The sequence below is a fragment of the Nyctereutes procyonoides genome, unplaced genomic scaffold (assembly GCF_905146905.1).
Source record: "Nyctereutes procyonoides isolate TBG_1078 unplaced genomic scaffold, NYPRO_anot_genome, whole genome shotgun sequence".
Classification (NCBI taxonomy): Eukaryota; Metazoa; Chordata; class Mammalia; order Carnivora; family Canidae; genus Nyctereutes; species Nyctereutes procyonoides.
In genome coordinates this window covers 9095106-9114364 of record NW_026575147.1, presented here as the reverse complement: position 1 = coordinate 9114364, position 19259 = coordinate 9095106, and the positions used below count along the sequence as shown (strand labels likewise).

The following is a 19259-nucleotide window of genomic DNA, read 5'->3' as shown; positions in this document are numbered from 1 at the left end:
GCGTGGGGGGCCCGGCCGGGGCGGGGGAGGGGACGGCCCGGGGGCCGGCCGGGGGGCCGCTACTTTGTTGCGGGGGACGGGGCGTGGGTGCTACGGGTCACAGTGTAGCGGAGCCGGGCGGGGGCGGCGGGGCGGGGCGGGGGCTGCGGAGCCGCCGGAGCCGAGCGGCCGAGGCCCCAGAACAAAGGAGCCCGAGCGGCGGCGCGCGCGCGGCCCGGCCCGAGCTGGAGCGCGCCCCCTTCTCCGCGCCCCCTCGGCGGAGCGGGCCGCCCTCCCCGGGTCCGGCCGGCGGGCGGGGGGCGCGGCGGGGCGGCCGGCGTGGGCCACCCCGGGCGCGCCCCGGTCCAGGCCGCTTCCGTGCCGGGGGCGCGCGGGCAGCACCGCCGAGTGAAGCTCTCCGCAAACTTTATTTTGAAAGCTCTGCTCCCTCGGCGAGGCCCAGCGACCTCCAGAGAGGGGTGTGTGCGGGAATTTTGGTGAAACTCTCCCAAGCCCGTGGGGTGGGGTAGAGGACAACTTGCTTAGAAGTCTCACCTGGATCACCCCTCCAGGTTCCTCGGGCAGGTTCCCCCAGCACCGCGTCAGGCGCTATAGGCCTTCTGGCCCAGGCGGGGAGCGGGCGCTGGTGCGCCCTGCCAGAGGTGCTGGGCAGGACCTCGTTTGAGCAAGCCCTTTCTCTTCCCCCATTTTCTCTTTTTCCAGAAGCAGGAAGAGGTAACATGTGAAAGTTGTCGCCGAGCCTCCAGTGATGCGCTTCCCCTTTTTCTGTCTCTGTTTTAGGCAGCGCTGCCTTCTCCATCATCCGGCCCCCCCCACCCCCCCACCCCCGCCCCCGGAGGAGAAGTACCAGGAGAAACTCCTCACCCGGCCCAGCCCCCACCACACACCCACCTGCTTACCTCATGCCTGGGTCCAGGGTGGGTGAGGGTGAAGAACCCACCCAGCCAAGATGATCCCTTCTCTGGGGACCGCCGCTGGCGTCCTGCCCCAGATCCTGGGCCCCAGCAGATGGGAGAGTGGCCCCCAACTGAGCCCTATCAGACTGCTTCAGAGGAGGTGAAGAGGCGCCCATCCTGGAGACTGGAGCTACCTGCCTTCACCCTTGTGCACTCTTGACTGTTTTAGGAAAGAAGGACCCAGTGGTGGCCTTGGCAGGTGGCGGGAGGCCGGACCGTGGCTCCGCTCCGGCACCTATGCCCCTACCTCTGGCAGCATCATGAGCCAGTTTCAGGTGCCCCTGGCAGTCCAGCCGGACCTGCCAGGCCTTTATGACTTCCCTCAGGGCCAGGTGATGGTAGGGGGTTTCCAGGGGCCTGGGCTCCCAATGGCTGGGAGTGAGCCCCAACTCCGAGGCGGTGGAGATGGGCGAAAGAAGCGAAAGCGGTGTGGTACTTGTGAGCCCTGCCGGCGGCTAGAAAACTGCGGGGCTTGTACCAGCTGCACCAACCGCCGCACACACCAGATCTGCAAACTGCGCAAGTGTGAGGTGCTGAAGAAGAAAGTGGGGCTTCTCAAGGAGGTAAGCTGGCCCTGGCTTGGCTACCCCGCCCTTTGCACCAAGGCGCTGTACTCACAGGGTCTTGTTAGAGACCATCAAGCCCATTCTTTCATTTGGATCCTTTTGGTCTTTGAATGGGGCCGTGGGTAGGAGCCGGCTTGCTTGCGCGCATTTGCCGGGCTGACAGTTTGTAGGAGAGTGCCCAGGGGGCTGGGGTCTCCGGTTAGCACTCTCATCGCTGATGTTTGCATTTGATGCAGGACCTATCCAGCCTTATTTCTAGGAGTTTTTTTTTTTTTTTTTTTTTTTTTTTTGTCCTGCTTGAAGCCTCAGATGTATTTCAAGGTCACACCAATGCTTGGGTGACATGGGGAATGATGGATTTGGAAAGGAAAATTTGGGGTGATGGCGTGGTTTTGTGCTGCCTTGATGGAATGGAATGTTTCGTTTCCTGAGCCTTTTTTTGGGTACCATCATTCTCAGAAAGAGGGCAGGAGAGCCATTTGGAACTGGAAATTTAATGACAGCTCATGATTTGGGTTCCCCTACCGGACTGAGGTGCTTCTGGAGGTCAAAGACTTTTCTTTATCTCTGTGTTCTCGGGACCTGGCTCGGTTCCTTGATGTGTAGTTGGCACTCGGAGACCGAGTGAAAGAATGAATGAATGCTGTGCCTTTGAGACACTGTCAGGCGCTGGGAAGAGTACTCCCTTTATTTGGAATAGGGGGACAGAGGGAGGAAAGGAGGAGTGGGGATGAGATGAGAGGGGGAAGTGGAGAGGTAGCGACCCTGCATTGGGTCTTTCCCATCTTTCCCTTCTATTCTGATGGCGGACTGCCAGCACGAGGTTGGTGGCAGCCTCGATAGCCGAGAGTTGGCAGAAGTAGGGACGAGCGAAGTGGCGCAGCTTGGGAGGAGCGGTGTAGCAGCTGAGGTCTCTCCAGGCAGCGGAACCCGCGCTGGACAGAGCCGGAGGCCTGCGCTGTGTCTGCGGGGTGCCTGCGCTCTGCCACTGATTTGTCCAATGGCTCAGACAGCTCGGGCCCCCTCTCTGGGCCTGTCTTCTCCCTGGGGAAATGGAGGGGTTGTGCTTGATGGCCTTTGAAGCCTTTTCCAGCGGGGCTGGGAGCTGCTGCGCTTCTGAGGGCTAGGGCACCTGTGGCTTCCATGGGCTGGCGTCTGGCGCTCGGGATTTCCCTGACCGCTGAGCGCCCAGCTGTGCCGTGAGTGTGGTGGGGCTGTGGTCCTGTGGCCGAGAAGAAAGCTGCAAGTGTTGGGGGCAGGGAGGTGGGTGTTGCTGGGATGTTTTTTTGCCCCCTTTTACCTTTTTCTTGTCCACTCCTGGTGGAAGTTGCATATCGTGCATGGCCCAGGACCACAGACTCTGTGCTCTATTTCCCTGGTCTCTGGCTGAAGCAGACATCTGGATCATATGCACAGCTCCCCACCCTAGCCTGGGAGATGGTGTCCAGCCGCTGTATGTTGCAGGTGTTGTGGGGAGTTGGCATCCTGCTGGCCCAGGGCCCTTTGGTCATTTCTGAAAGGGCGGGGGAGTAGGGGTAGGCTTCACTCCTGGGCATGATGATATCTTGTGTGTTAGTGTAAGGAAGATGGGCCTAGACGACTTTTAAAGCTTGGTTCCACTGCTTGCTTCCTTCAGGCATTCACCCCCCTTCTCACCCCCTCAGTTTCACTCCATTTCTCCCATGATCAAACCGGAGGAGGAAGGGGGCTGAGCTTTCTAAGTGGGATATTCCTGGAACCAGCGGCCCTGGTGAACCATGTTTGAGCTTTTCTTATGGTGGTACCGATCCAGCATACCTTAGTGAAAGGGGCAGGGAGTGAGGCCAAGGTCCCATCATCCTTGTACAGAAGCTGCTGGCCTGGGCTGTCGGGTGATCATGGTTAAGATACACGGATCTGGCTTGGCTGAGGCATACAGACAGCCCTGCTGAGAGATCTATATATGCCTGTGGACCTCACTGTGGCTGGCTGCCCCTCTAGGCCCCCAGGTCTGTGGCTGGTGGCCCAAGGTGTCCCAGGACAGAAGGTCCACATACTGGTGTGTAGACCAGTGGTGGCCCACAACAAAGCTCTCCCAGTTTCTAGAGAAACAATGAAAAGGGGGCAATGGAGTGAACAAACTTTTTCTGACCTGCTTTAAGGATAGGTTCCTTTCTATTTGATGTTCAAAATGTGCTTTCTTTTACAAAATGAAGATGCTGATAGAAAGTAGACCTATTTTTTAAGAGTCTTGACTTGCGGGATCCCTGGGTGGCGCAGTGGTTTGGCACCTGCCTTTGGCCCAGGGCGCGATCCTGGAGACCCGGGATCGAATCCCACGTCGGGCTCCCGGTGCATGGAGCCTGCTTCTCCCTCTGCCTGTGTCTCTGCCTCTCTCTCTCTCTCTCTGTATGACTATCATAAATAAATAATAAAAAAAACAAAAAAAATTTAAAAAGTCTTGATAAAATACAAGATGGTAATTAGTATTTCTAGATTTATGACTTTCTTTTTATTGGTCCATGAAAGCTGAAAGCAGGGGAACCACTGTCCAGGCTATGCTGCATTTAATGAATGTATCCCTGGAGTAGTCACAGAGCTGAGAAATGCCCAGAGAGGCTCTGTGATTGAGCCGGAGAACCAGCCCAGCATTTACCAGCCCCAAGGGGACTCCTGGGACCTTAACCATTAGATTTGAGCAGCCGTGTAGCAGACATCCTGGGATTGGGGAGGTTGGGAAAGGGGGAGACATGTTACTGGCATCTGAGGATTTTTTTTTTTTTTACTCTGGAATAGAATTTTAGAGTTTGGCCCTGGTTTTTCAGGTGAGACAAGCACAGCATCCAGGAGTCTCTTGAGAACCAATCCATTTCCTTACATCCCTGCTCCTGGGCATTTCTTCTCCTAGGCACCTTTTTCTTCCATCCTGTCTCCACCTCCACCTGCTGCCTTTGAGCTGACAGCTGCTTTGTGTCATTCTGTAAAGGGGGAGCATTATCTTGGGTATCCCATCTTTCTTCCCTGCTCCTCATTCTGTTTTGCAGTGTGTGTCTATATGTGTGGAGGGGGAGGTGCTGTGGAGCCCCTTCACTCAGAAAAGAAGTTCAGCATTTTGGGATCCCTGGGTGGCGCAGCGGTTTGGCGCCTGCCGTTGGCCCGGGGCGTGATCCTGGAGACCCGGGGTCGAATCCCACGTCAGGCTCCCGTGCATGGAGCCTGCTTCTCCCTCTGCCTGTGTCTCTGCCTCTCTGTCTCTCTCTGTGTGACTATCATGAATAAATAAATAAAATCTTTAAAAAAAAAAAAAAAAAAGAAGTTCAGCATTTTAAGACTAGAGATAGCTCCCAGGGATGCGTCCTCCCACCAGAGCCAGGTGATTGCTTCTCTGGGACCAGAAGTGAGGTAATCCACCTTGATGTGGTTCATTCTTGTACGTGGCAGGAAGGATTTAGATCCCAGGCTGATGTTCAAGGCTGTTAGTGTTCCTTCCCATTCTTTTTGCCTGAGTTCTGGCTTATAGCACAAGAAGATGCTTACTTAGTAAAGTAAGGTTTGGTGTGGGTAAGGACGAAGTAGGCCTCAGACCCCAGAGTAAGCATTGTGCTTCTTACTGTGTTGAGTATCAGTTTCTTGCTCATTCTCTCTCTCTCTCTTTTTTTAAGATTTTATTTATTCATGAGAGACACAGAGAGGGGCAGAGACACAGGCAGAGGGAGAAGTAGGCTCCATGCAGGGAGCCTGATGTGGGATTCAATCTCGGGACTCCAGGATCATGCCTTGGGCTGAAGGCAGGAACTAAACCGTTGAGCCACCCAGGAATCCTCCTCCTCCTCCTCCTCCTCCTCCTCCTCCTCCTTTCTTCTTCTTTTCCTCCTCCTTTCTTCTTCTGTAGGCTTCACATCCAGCATAGAGCAGAAAGCAGGGCTTGAACTCATGACTCAGATCATCACCTGAGCTGAGATCAAGAGTTGACACTTAACCAACTGAGCTACCCAGGTGCCTCTTGAGCATTGGTTTCTTATATGTCAGATGGAGTAATCCTTCTCTGCAGGGTTGTTGTGAGGATTAATGGCGATTAAAATATGCATAATGTTGGGCACATAGTAGTTGATCAATAGACAGGGACAAAACCTTCCTAGAAATCTAGAGAAGATGGTTGGGAGTGAACCCCAACTCTGAGAGGGTGAAGATGGGTGAAAGACAGTGTGGTATCTTCATGCCTAAACAATTATGCTTTAGTCTCTGAGTTGTAGTTGTGGAGATATAATACAGATTAAATATTTATCTCAAGACCTCTTCTAGCTTGTTCATAGAAGAACCAGGGAGCCAGACCGAAGGAGGGAGAAGTTTGCCAGCCTTTCTGCTGCGGGGAGGAAGCTAGACCCCCAGGAGCAAGGAGCTGCTGTGGTCCGGGGCCTGACAAATTGCTCATGGATGAAGGAAATAAACACCTGATAGGAAGAGTAGGAAAATAATTTTATGGGAAAAAAAAACAGAACAAAACTTGCTAAGAGAAACACATGAGTAAGGTTGGGAGCTTGACTAAGAACATTGTGGGTGAAAAATGAAGATAAATGGGGGGGGAAATATATATAGTGTGAAAACACTGTCCAGCCCTTAGCCAAGTAGATTCAGTGGCTGAAACAGCTCTCTATGCCAGTTTTGAGACAAAATACCTCAGAATTGGGAATCTCTCAACAGTATCAGAATTCTTGCCTTACCTGTCAGGAGTTCTGTGTTCCTGAAGACAGAGGCTGTGAGGAAGGGGTGTTTTAAGTCTGGCCCCAGTTCCCACCAGCAAAGGGAGAACTGACTGATAGGTAAAATAGAGGTGATGAGATTCTTTAGAGAAAGGAATCCCGTCTTAGCGTTCATGAAGCCAGAGTGAAAGACCAGGCAAGGGGAGGCATTTACCACAGCCTTTAGAAATCGTTTTTCAGATGCAGTTTTTAACCCCATGGCCACATACTCTAAAAGGGAAGTTAGCGGGAGGAATAGGATTGCTCTTTAAAAAGGAAATGCTGACAGTACAGTCCTGAATGGTGCCCCAAGGAGGAAGGTGGTGGGACTCAGGGAGAACTGAACCATCTGTGTGGCTGCTGTGCAGTGAGGGCAGATGGTGGAAGACCACACTCCTTTTGTGTGTGTGGGGGGGTGCGTGTCACTGTAGGTAGATTCAGGAGTGGCCTGACCCCTGAAGAGGAGTGTCAGGAAGTCCAGAGGCCCGAATGTGCTGAGGCTGGTGGAAAATGCTCAAGACACAAACGTCTTTTATATATTCCCTGGGCAAGGATGAGAAGGAAGAGTAGTAGGTTTATAACTTTGGGCTTCATGACTGTGGATGGGGAACAGCCACTGAGGCCCTGTCCTTTTGGGAGGAGTGAGGGTGGGGAAGACCACAGTGTGAGTGCTTGGGAAGGGGGGCCAGCCAGCTGCCTCAACCTCAGTCTGAGCCATTTGCTGCCTATGGAACACCTTCACCTGTGCTCACAGAGTGACAATTGTTATGTGATGTTGATTGTTGAAAAGGGGACCAGAGACGGGCAAAAAGTCCAGTTTTTCAGAGAGATTTTGGAAATTATTAATGCATAAGCTTGATGTCAGTTTTTGACAGCTCTAGAGCAGATTGTTAAAAAGGTGGTTTGTGAGACTAGAAAGTGGTGAGCTTTGGTGGGGGTGTGGTCCCTGTGGCTCTTTAAAGCAGCCCAGCCAGATTAATAGATCTGGATTTCTGCAAATAAATGGCATCTCCTACAGCTTCTTGGACAGATCAGAGGGCCAGTTTTTTTTTATTTAAAATCATCCTGAAGAGAGGCTACTGGCGTAACTGCCCTGTTCAGTCTTTTTATCAACCATGGGGATCAGGGATTCCAACTTGCAGTCCCCTGGGTTCCACTCCCAGGGATTCTGATTTAATTGGTCTGTGGTGAACCCAATTGGGCTGGGGCTCCCCAGGTGTATCTAATGTGTAGTTAGAGTGGAAATTCTCTGATGCAGATAAGAGACTGAGATGTTGGGCACTGACCTGGGCTCTTCTACTGCAGGTGGTTCACTTGCCCTGAGTTTTAGAGTAACTGAATGATTCGTGACCAGATATCCTCCTTGCCTATCAGTGGACCAGCAGCACTGGCGTTACCTGGGAGCTTGTTAGAAATGCAGAATCTTGGGCCCTACCTAGGACATACTGAATCAGAATCTGTATCAGATTCCCAGGTGATTGGTATGTGCGTGAGAGTTTGAGCAGTTGATCTTCAGCACTTGTATGACTGGGAAAAGGGGGTGGAGCTTGGAGAAGGGGATGAGAAGTAAGTCTTGATAAGCAGCTAGAGAATTCCTGTTGCCAACAAGAGTAAGGAAGATGACCCAGCCCCTCCCTCCTTCCTTCCCTTCCTTATTTGAGAGAGAGCACACGAGTGCGCGCCTGTGTGTACACACACACACACACCAAGTGGGGGGAGGGCAGAGGGAGAGAGAAACTTAAGCAGACTCCAAGCTGAGCATGGAGCCCAACAGACACAGGGCTCCATCTCACAACCCTGAAATCATGACCTGAGCAGAAACCAAGAGTTGGGCGCTCAACCAACTTGAGCCACCTAGATGCCCCCAACCCATTTCTTCACCCTGAAGATCAGAGAGACAAGAACCTCTTGAGATTTACTTTGGGCTTATTCTTACTCTTCTGGAGCCCATTACCTTCTTGAGTTATCAATAAAACCCCATAAGAACTTGGGGAACTTGTATGTGTGTGTGTGTTGAGAATGGTCAGGAAAGGGCTCTCAGAAGGTGTCTGCTGGTAAGCAGCTGGCTCAGGATCTTGGAGCACATGAGAGAGGAGTAGTTGGTGGTGTTGTGAAGAGGAGAGGTGTGTGTGTAGAACCTCGGGTCTTACGGGGAGGCTTGGAGACTTAGCGAAGAGAAGACAGGTGTACCATCTAACTAAGATGTCGGTAGGGGGTAGGTGTGTCAGATCTGTGGGTGGGGTGGGATGGTGAATAGTGATGGTGGAGGTGTTAGGTTGAATGATAGAATGAGGGGTTAAGGAGACTGGGGCAGTTTGGAGAAATGGACCCCAGCCAAACTTGATGGAATTTAGTTAGTAAATCCAGAGTCTTACACTTGTTTAAAAAAAGAAAAAGTAATGCAAAAGTAAGAATCCCTGGTTTCCTAGCAAGTAGGAAGAGCTGAAACTCTATGAGGGTTGTTGAGAGCTATCTCCAGATCTGTCAGAGTGATCATGGGCAGGGCAATTGAAGGAAATGGGTCTGTTCAGCTTGGACATGAAGAAAGCCAAGGTGGGTGTTATGTGAAAGGAGTCAATGTCTATGCATAGAGGAGTGTGCAGAACTTTTAGTAGTGGGTGGAAGTTTATAAGCAGGGAGATTGAACCCATGTTAGAAAAAAGAATTGACTAGAGGCACCTGCTGGCTCAGTCGGTGAGCGTGTACTCTTGCTCTCAGGGTTGTGAGTTCAAGCCCCACTTTGGGTGTAAAGCTTATTTTAAAAAAAGAAAAGAAAAAGAATTATCTAACATTTACAAGTATTAGACAAATGTACCAAAAATGAAGAGCCACAGTGGTTTAGCGCCTGCCTTTGGCCCAGGGTGTGATCCTGGAGTCCCGGGATCGAGTCTCGCATCGGGCTCCCTGCATGGAGCCTGCTTCTCCCTCTGCCTGTGTCTCTGCCTCTCTCTCTTTCTGTGTCTCTCATGAATAAATAAATAAAATCTTAAAAAAAAAAATGAAGAGCCAGCCGTGAGAGCGGGTGCCTCTCCTGTGCTTGCACGTGTCTGGGGATAGGCTGGGTGTTGACCGGTAGGGATGTTACAAGGACATTCTCTATTAGGTGGAGGCTTCCACACTTGGTGTCTTCTGCTAAGACTGTAAAGTATAGCATCAGGTCTGTTTTCATATTAGACAATTACATTGCAGAAGAAATATCTCTTTTAGGCCATGAAAGATTTTGGTCAAGTTCTAGACAATTTTAGACCTAGACCTAATCTCAGACCTACATTGAAATAGTGTCTCTGAACTTTCTGAAAATTTCTGCCAAATAATATGTGAAGGTGCGGAGGTATGTTTTCTCAGGGGAGAGGGCCCATGGTTTTCCGCGGAGTCTCAGTAGTATTCATGGCCTTCCGAAATTGAAGAAATATGCTCTGAGTTGTCCACTATGGTAGCCATTAGCCGTGGTGTGGCTTTTTAAATGAAATGAAATGAAATAAAACTAGATTCAGTAACTCAGTTGCACTAGCTACCTTTCAGTTGCTCGAAATCCACTTGTGGCTAGTGCCGTGTGTATGCGATAGTATAGATACAGAACATTACCATTACTATGAGAAGCTCTTTTGAAGATGGAGTTTTCTTGTGTGATCTCTGAGCCCTCACTGAAACCTGTATCTGGGTTGGGAAATCATTGTTTCTGCTGGCTGCTATCAGAAGGATATTTTGGATTGGGATCTCTGTCTCCACCCCAAGGTAAGTGGTGAAGGGTGTGGAAGGGACTAGTGCTTTCCTGGGTTCTAACACACCCTGAAGCTCATTGCTTCTCCTGGAAGGCAAGGGCTGTGTTTTAATTGCATGCTATGGGGAAAGAATAACAATAGGTGTGGCTCCCCACCCAAAGGCTGTCTCCAAAGCTCCCTAGGGGGAAGTGGCCTCTCCCACCCCCAGTCTTGACCAGCAGCCTTGGCTAACCCTGCCTGTGTTTATATCTAGCGCTGTTGTCTCCTCTTTGCCTTGGGCCTCTTATTCTGGAGAAGGCAGTGTGGGGACCCTACCAGTCAGAAGACCACATCAGGGGTCACAGGAGTTGTCACTAATTCCCTACTCCCTTCCTCGTCCCTTCTTTTATACAGCTCCCTTGTGGATCCAAGGCAGGATGCTCAGGAAGGAGAGGGGTTAGAAAGGAAAGGCACTCCATCTTCCTTGGGCCCAACTGTGGCCTGGATGGCTCTTCCAGTGGGTGGGTGGGGGTCGTTCAGGGCTGCTGTAGGCCTCTCCCTGGGTGTGGTCATACAGGGCGGAGGCTGCTGGCACACCTGCAGTGGACACACCCTCTGTGGCCTTGTCTTCTGTCATTTGCATAAGAAATCCGATAACCTAAGTTTTTATTAGTCTTGGAGGGAGGGAGAAAAGAAAACTGGCAGTTTGGTTGCGGGGTGCCTGGCTGGCCTTCAGGTGACCGCAGGTCTGGGGGTTGCTCGCTTTTGTTGGGTTGCACAAGCTCTTCTTGCACTGCTGGCTCTGCCCTGTGTAAGTTCCAAGTCCAGTGTGCCCTACCTCCTCACACCCAGCCAGAGTCTGGACAGAATAGTGTACCTACTCCTGCTGGTAGAGCAGCAATTCTGGATTCTCCAAATGGAAGGGGAATTACATTGGATAAAGTCATTTCAGGACATTTACCAGACTGCATGTGCCCCATAGGCCCCCACTGCTCCTAATTTTTGCCAGAGGAAGCCTCAGGAAGGGATGTGGAGAGGCTGGATCAAAAGCAAATACCAAGGTACCAGACTAGAATCTGTTCCACTTCTGAGCCACCCGTGTGGGAAGGACATGGAGTGACTCTCTCTTGCCTCATCTTTTTCTCTTTATTGACTGCTCTGTTCTTTAAGGGTATGCATTCCTGCTACAGCAAGGTGTGGGGCATTGGGAAGACCTGGTGCTCGGACAAGGAGGAGAGGCACTTTCCTGGTATGTTTCCTTGGTCCCAGGACCTGCAACGTCCCCTGTGCACAGGGAGGGCCGTTCTTCTCCCTGGCATTGGCTTTAGTTTCCCAGAGCAGGACGTCATCTGCTCTGATTTGTAGATTTGTGAGTTGCCTTCCCAGCCTCACTCAGCAAGTCTCGCCTGGGACTGGCTGTGCGCAAGGCGCACTGGGCTCTGAGCCTCGGTGGGTGAAGAGGAGGCAGTGCTTATGCCGTCCTTAATGAGCTCACAGTCTGGGGAGGGAGACAAGCATGGAAACAAATAATTACAGTACAGTCTGTCAGGGCTGTAAGGGAGGGACGCCTTGAGGGCAGAGACCAGCCTTACTCACCTTTGGGCCCAGTGGGGAAGGAAGGGCACATGTTCTGAGAGTTTTAATGTGGCCATATGTGAAGGATGAGGGGGCTTCCAGGAGGAAGGGGGCATCGTCCCTGAGCCTGAGGTGTGTGGAGATGCTTCCTGAATGCTCACAGCTGGTGGCAGGGGCTACCTGAGGGTATTCCCAGATCCTGCAGGTGGTAGGTAAGACACTTTGTGTTCATTTCTCTTGGAAGTCTTCCACGGGTGCTTTCCCCAGCTTTTTAAACCACTCACCATTCCTGTCCTACCTCTCAATGAGCTCTTCAGGTCTCCTGTTGTTTGCTTGGATCCTGGAACATTTGGTGACCCAGGCTGTTGAATTTGGAGTGAGGAAACGCTGATGGAGTTCATAGACTAGAAGACTTTCTCACCAGCTTCTAGGAGGGCATGCAGAGTATGAGCAGAGCTACAACTGCTGTCTGGTGGGGGTGGGGTGGGCAGGTGCCTTCTGTTTGTCAGTGTGGAAGCACATGGGTGGAGTTGTTGGCTGGCTCTGACTGCATTCTCTCGGACATTGCTGGGTGTATTGGTTCATTCAGTCTGTCTCTGCTGCATCTCCAGGAGAAGCACCTTTTTCCTCCTCTTCCTCCTCTTTCTCCTCTTCCTCCACTTCCTTCACTTCCTCCACTTCCTCCTCCTTCTCCTTGTGACTGCTGTTGACACAGACTTCTGCTGCCAAAGCTAATTGTGAGGCCTGATCAGTGAATGAAGGCAAAGGCAGTTGCCATGACAACCGCAAAGAGTTTCAAATATAGGGGATGATGTATGTGATGCGCTGCAATTACTTGGGTGGAAATTGATGCGTGGACACCGGGGACTTCAAACATAGGCTCTGAAGGTGGAGGGGGTATTGGGTTTCTTTGGCACAATGCTTTTTTTTTTAAAATATTTATTTATTTATTTATTTATGAGAGACACAGAGAGAAAGAGAGGCAGAGACACAGGCAGAGGGAGAAGCAGGCTCCATGCAGGGAGCTCGACATGGAACTCGATCCTGGATCTCCAGGATCACACCTCAGGCTGCAGGCGGCGCTAAGCTGCTGCGCCACCAGGGCTGCCCTGGCACAATGCTTTGTGTGATGGAGAGGGAGGAAAGAAGGGTATGACTTCCCCCATAGTTGACTTCAGTTTCATTCAGTATTTGGAATGTTGGGCAAAACCCCTCAGGGGCTTTGGGAAGGCACAACTCCAGCCATTCTGGTGTGTGTGTGGGGGGCAGGACACCTAGCCAAATAGCACCAAGTGTCAAATGAGAAACCTTAGAAGTACTGTCAGCTGGCTGAGGATTGGGGTAACCCTTAAAGGCTTCCTGGAGGAAGTGGGTCTTGAACTGAACTTTAAAGCTTTGTGGGGAGTGACCTCATTCAGGACACAGCTGTGCCAGAGAAGAGAAGTTTGTCTATCCTCTGCCAACTCTAGAAGAGGTAGGTTGATAGGAAAATCATAGAACTAGGGAAACCTGGGTGCCTCACCAGTTGAGCATCTGCCTTTGGCCCAGGGCATGATCCTGGAGTCCCGGGATTGAGTCCCACATCAGGCTCCCTGAATGGAGCCTACTTCTCTCTCTGCCTATGTCTCTACCTCTCTTTCTCTGTGTCTCTCATGAATAAATAAATTAAAAAAAGAAAGAAAAGAAAAGAAAGAAAGAAGAAAGAAATGGGTGTAACTGTCTTTAAAAAAAAAAAATCAGAACTATACAAAGCAGCCCCGACTGTTTCACTATAAGTGAGGGATGGCAAGAGCCCTGCTCAGTCATTTTCTTGTTGTGTGACCTTAGGCAAGGTGCTTAGTCTCCCTGTAAACTAATTTTTCTGTCTGTAGAATGGGTGTGAATAATTCTATTTCACTGGTTTGTTTTGAGGATTAAGCAAGATCTGCTCTGTAATGCTCCAAGTATGGGGTCCTGTATACAGTTGGAGTTGATGTTTGGTTGATGTTCTTGCACGAGCTCCTGAATCTTCGTCTGGATGTGTCCCCATTCACTAGTCTTTGCGTGGTTTCTGGCCTGTGGGTATCTGTGTTACAGAGGTTCTCAATGTTGGGGGTAATTCGTGTGTTCTGAGAGTGAGTAAATCCATTTGCCTCTTCTCAATGGGGATGGCTATGTCCCTATTCCCAGTGGAGAAGTACCCTTAGCCCCTAGGGGTCCCAAGTACCTCTGGGTCAGTCACTGAGAAGGCCAAAATGTAGAAAGAGAGACCAGTAGAGATGGGAGAAGGTTGGTTGTGGGCTGTGGAGAGTGTCTCTGCTGGGAGCATGGCCTTTGTGACTCCTTGGAGCCCTGGCATTCCAGTTGCCTCAGGAAAGGACAGGAGGCCAGTGTGGGACAGAGATGGGGGGGCAGGTGGACTGCCTTGGGAGACCATAGGCTCTTCTAGTGTAGCCAGAGACTGCTGGGGGAGTGAGCTAGGATCCGTGGGTGCGGTAGGACTGAGTTAGCACTGAAGTTGGTGGAGGGAAGGGGGGGGGGTCAAACAGTCTCCTGCAGGCTAGGGAGGAAGACATGTGCTGTCTGAACAGGGCTGAAGTTCAGCTGTAGTCTGGTTTAAGCAGGTCCTGCCCTCCCCAAAGAGCAGGTGTCCCTCCGATCCTTAGGGACCTCAAAGAGAAGGTCACCAGGAGAATGGCCTCCACATTTCAGCACCCAATCCCCTGCCTCGCCACCCTCCTTGCCTAGAAACTCAGCACATTCCAGCTCTGTGCAGAGCCTAGTAAAGTGGGGAAGACAGGGCCTCTGCCCACCTGGGGAAGACCGCCGTGTAAATAAATAACTGTGCTTGATTGTGACTGGTGCTCTAGGAGAGGCTCTGAGCTGTGCTGTGAGGCCCCGGAGGAGTGGGGGATGCTTGTGGGGGCTAGAGGAGCTGGGAGAGCTGCACAGGGAGGGGACAGTCAGGGAGGGCACCATCTGAGGAAGCCTAGCACCAGGCGGGGGAGGGGCAGAGGCAGCGGAACTGAGTCCAGAAGCAGCCTCATGAAGTCTCTGAGGCATGAAAAACGTTACTATTCTCAGACCCATAGCTTGAAGGGAAGTGGTTAGGTTCAGATGACCCTGTCCCTTTTTGCATTTCCCTGGGGTTGGCAGAGGGAGAGAAGGGTTAGAGAACCGGAATGAGAAAGGCCTAGATTGGAATTCTAGCTCCCTGCTCACTAGCTGTGTGTTGGTGGGCAAGTGACTTAACCTCTCGAAGTCCGCTTCCCCATTAGAGCCAAGGCTGTGTGTGGAGGAAGTCAAAATCCCAGTCAGAGGCTCCTATGGCGTAATTGGCACCGGGCCTGGGACATAGCAGGGGCTCTGATAAACTGTGGCAGCCGCAGCAGCAACAGTATGAATTGTTACTGTCCAAGCATGTTAGTCACTCTTCCCCAGCAGCAGACTGCACGTGGGGTGACTGGGTGGGCCGGGGGTTCCAGGGACCATAGTAAAGAAGGGGCTTCACTTGGCCTGGCCCAGGTAAGAGCTATGTGGTACAGAAACCGTTTCCCATCTTGAGCCATGGCTCAGGACACTGCATCACGCCTCGCTTCACCTCACCTCGCTACCTACCCTGGAGAGGAGCCAGAAGGGCTGCCCTCTATCCCCAGAGGGGAGGCAGGTGTGCGCCCTAGCGCTTCTTGGAGTCTTCTCACCGAGGCCCACTTTGCCGTCTCTCCTAAGGCAGCTCATCCTGTTCTGAGTATCCACCTTGGGACCTCATGGAGGAAGCAGCAATTCGGCATCTGTGGTGGGACAGGTAGCAGAGTGTGTCCCTGAAACAGAGGCTCTCACGCATCCTGATAAGTCTGACCAGTCACCTTTTCCTCTGTAGCCTCAGCTGTTCTATCTGTGAGATGAGGAGTAGCACACAGCGAGCTCCCCCAGGAATTAAGATGGGAGCGGGCTCTGCTTGGTCATATGGTAGTCTCCGTGCTCCGTTTCTCTGTAGAATCCTCTGTAGAATCTGTCCAGGAGTTAGCTGGTATTTGTACTTTCATTCGACAAGAGAGCAAAGTGAGGCTAAGAGAGGTAAAGTAACTCGGCCAAGGTGCTGCAGTGAGCTGCTGATGGAGCCAGGAACTGAACCAGACATGTGAGCACCAGAGTCTGTGGGCTATCCCCTTCCCAGGAGATGGAAACTCTAGGGTGTTCAGCTCCAGGGAGGGGACAGCGTGGAGCAGGGTGTACCCAGGGATGCCCAGGCAGTGAAATCCAGGAGTGGTTTGAAGGACCTTCCTCTCCCCATTCTGTTCTTTCTTCCCTTGCCCTTTTAGTCTCCTGGGTGTTGTAGTGTTCAAAGGCTCAGAGTCTGGGGAGTGGAGGCCAGACCTCTTAGGGTCTGGGTCACTGCCCCTCCTCAGCCTTTCCCAGGGATGGGAAGCCCTGGGATCTGAGAGACCCCTGAGACTTGATGGGCCACGTTCAATGGCCTTTCTGAGAGAGGAGGAAACATCCCAGTGGTGGTGGTGGTGGTGGTGGAGGCTGTCTGGATGGAGTGGGGTATGTGCAAGCATGAGGGATGAGTGATCTAGGGTGAGGTGTGGGTGTTTGTGTGTAAGGGGAGGGCAAGGCTGACTTGGTGAGGCTTTGAGCCACGGGCAGTGTGGGCTTCAAGCAGTCTGTTTTCTGAGGTGGGCGCTAGAGGGAGGGAGGAGCCAGGACTGTGTTATGGGTAAGAGTCTGGTCTTTAGAGCCAGATGGATCCGGCTTAGACTCCCAGCCCTGCTGTGTTCTAGCTGTTGTCACCTTGGGTAAGTTCCTTTGCTTCTTGCCTTGTTTCCTTAAGTACGAAAATGGGGTAAAGGTTCATACCGCCAAGACTTTTTTCTGTTTCTTCTTCTTGGAAGATTGCCGGGGCCGGGGCCGGCGCCGGCACTGCTCCTGCTCTTACCGGAGCACCGTCCTAGCTGCTGCGAGGATGAGGCAGCTTGCTGGTGTCCTGGAGAGGGGCCGGAGGGGGAATCCCGCCAGTGCACCCCAGCTCCACCCCGGGCGCCGTCTGTCATCCTTGACCCTGGAGACGCAGAGGACGCCCTGGGTATTACCTTCAGAGGCCCCTCCTCGGGAGGAAGCGGGGTGCCCGGGATCCCCGGCCTGCCGGGGAGCGGCGGCAGACCTGGGCGGCAGCCAGCGCGGCTCCGCGGCACCCTCGGCGGCGCCCCCGCCTCCCGGCCGGGCAGGTCCAGCCCCCGGCGGCCCTGCCCCCGCCCGGCGGGCCGCGGGGATTGGCTGGCGAGCGCGCCGCCCCCTCCACACCAGCCTCGCCGGCGGCGGGGAGGGGAGCCCAGCCGGCAGCTGGCCGCCGCCTCCTCTGCAGTGCCTCCCTCCGTGTGCTCCGGCGGGGATAATGGGAGGCCCGCCGGCCGATGCACCACGGGAGGCCGGCCGAGGTAGAGCGGGCAGGGCGGGGAGGGACCGGGCCAGCCCGGACGCAGGAGGAGGGGCAGTGCCCTCCTGGGTCTCGGGGGGTGGGAAAGGGAGAACTGAAAACAAAAACCCAGGAAGGTGAATGAGCCCAGCCACCAGCAGCCTGGGCGGCAGCTGGAGGCAGGAAGATGGTCCCTGCTATCCTTTCTTCCCGCGGCCCTCTCCCCCCCACGCTCCCCCTTCCCCTGCGGGGGTGCTGGGGGCGTGCAGCAGAAGGACTTTGCTGCTTTCCCGGCGTCTGCCTGGCTCATCCGCCTCTCTGGCTTCTTTTGCAGGTGGAAATAAAGGCTGGTGAAGGAGCCGGGTCGTGGGGACAAGGGGCTGCTGTCAAGGTACCTTGTGTGTGTGTGTGTGTGTGTGTGCGCGCGCGCGCGCGCGTGCGCGTGTGTGTGTGTGTGTGGGGGGGTGAAGTGTTTGACTGGATTGGATAAAAATAAAGGGTCTCCTCTGGTGATCCCTTAATCTCCCGCTGCGTGTGTAGCAGCAGCTGAGGGGGAGGGGTGGTGGGGGTGTGGGCGACCAATGAATTCTCAGGCCTGTGTGGGTTTTGTTTGGATTCTTTTTGCTTTCTCAGCTGGATGGTTTGGGTGCAGTTGGGATTGGGTTTGTTGAACTGTTTTGTTTTTTTGTTGTTGTTGTGTGTGTGTGTGTGTGTGTGTGTGTGTCTCTCTGTGTGTGTGACATGCAACCCACTCCCCACCCTTGCCTCTGGAAATCTCTCGAGAATGTCCCTGGTACTGTTGGTTTGCATCCAACCTGCAGAAATCCCGGGGCGCGGTGGGGGGGGGGGGAGATGGTGCTCCTGAGTCTGAAGCTGATAGGGTGTCATTAGTCATGCTGTCACCATGGAGATGGCTGGAGAGGAGAGGAGGTGGTGGGGGTGAGGATATTTTGGGTAGGGTGGGGGCTGATGCAACATCATGACTGGGAATCCGGCGGGCGGCTGTTGTTACTCTGTGTAGCTTGGTGTCTGGGGGACTGGAAAGAGAATGTTACCAGGTGCGTGGGAAGCAGAGAAGGAGGCACTGTGATCGTCTTGAGGGCCGGGACTAGGGTATTTGGGGCAGTGCAGGCCAGAATCTGGTGGGGTATCAGCCATTACTAGGGAATACAGATGTTCCTCTCAGGTTGGCAAAGACCAAGATCAGTAGGATTCCTTGGGCTTTGCCCCTCTTTTCAGGGCTGGGGACCCGCCGAGTGTTTGGGATTACTCAGCAGTATCCTCTGCTGGCCCAGGGTGGAGAAAACTGAGCAGGAGGCAGCTTCATGTGGCTGCCGCTCGAGTCAAGAGCAGAGAAGCTGGGGAAGGAGTGTGGGGATTCTTGGGCAGGGGTATGCAGGGAGGGGGCCTGTCCCTTCCCCTGCCTCAGCCCTACTTTCCCCTTTGGCTCGTGGAGCCTGTGGAGAGCTGTGGGAATCAGGTTGCTTGGGTAGCAGGTGGGCAAGCTGCTCAAGTCCCCAGACGCTCTTAGACTTTGGTCCCTGGAAATCCTCCCCCCTGCTTCCTGGGAAAGCTGTGGGAAGCTCTGTGGAGGTGCTGGAAGTGGCAGCCTGCCACCTCACTGCCTGGGTGGGGACACTGGCAGGGAGGGGCTCTGCTTCTCCACGTTGGATGGGGGCTCCTGGGTGAGGTGGCTGCTGGATGGATCAGGAGCCAGGGTGGTTCCCTGGCCTCCTCCCAAGGAACTTGAGGCTAGGAAATGCTCGGAAGAGGGCATGAATTTTGTTTCTGAAGCCTACTCTGGGGGAAGAAGAAGAGCCAGGTGGCATTAGCTCCCCTGGGGAGCCGGGCATGCCTCGGTGAGGCTGGGAGTAGTGGGCGGACCCTGAGGCAAGCAGAGGGTGGTTGATACTGGCGGTGCTATGGGTGGGGAGGAGAGAGCTGTGAGCTCACTCGCTCACTTCTCCAGAGCAGAACCCCCGTTCCACCTCCACTTCCTTCCCTGGCCTCCCACTGCTGACTGAGGGAGCTGTAATCACTGTGCGCTGAGGGCTGTGGGCATGGAGATCATGCAGTGCACCTGTTCTGCCCCCCACCCTGGGGAACACAGGACAAGGGGATGAGGACAGATGGGCTCAGGGAGGAGGCAGTTCCCTCCCCCTCCTCTGTGTCTCCGGCCTTGTCAGCCAGAGCTTCCCTCTCTGCTGGAGGAAGGACTGCTGGCAGGTTTGTTTACTCCCCGAAGCAACCCCCTCCTGCCTAGTGATGGCTTCTCTTCAGTTCTTTCCAAGTGTGTTCTCCATTTCTCCCTGCCTGCATTCTGCTGGCCCTGCAGTCCTGCTGGAAGC

The 19259-nt window shown here is 53.4% G+C and overlaps 1 protein-coding gene across 2 annotated transcripts in view; it reads left to right on the top strand.

Annotated features, from left to right (window-relative positions):
* Window positions 1-836: 836 nt before the first annotated feature.
* The window catches only part of TET3 (tet methylcytosine dioxygenase 3), a 104648-nt gene continuing 86225 nt past the window's right edge, over window positions 837-19259 (top strand). The window contains exons 1-2 of one of the 2 annotated variants that reach the window (XM_055312263.1): window positions 837-1519; window positions 17246-17302. In XM_055312263.1, the coding sequence (XP_055168238.1) occupies window positions 1217-1519; window positions 17246-17302 (360 nt within the window). In that variant the 5' untranslated portion in view covers window positions 837-1216. Of the gene's footprint in view, window positions 1520-16844; window positions 16934-17245; window positions 17303-19259 lie in introns of those variants that run through there. The other variant, XM_055312264.1, reaches the window with a different exon arrangement.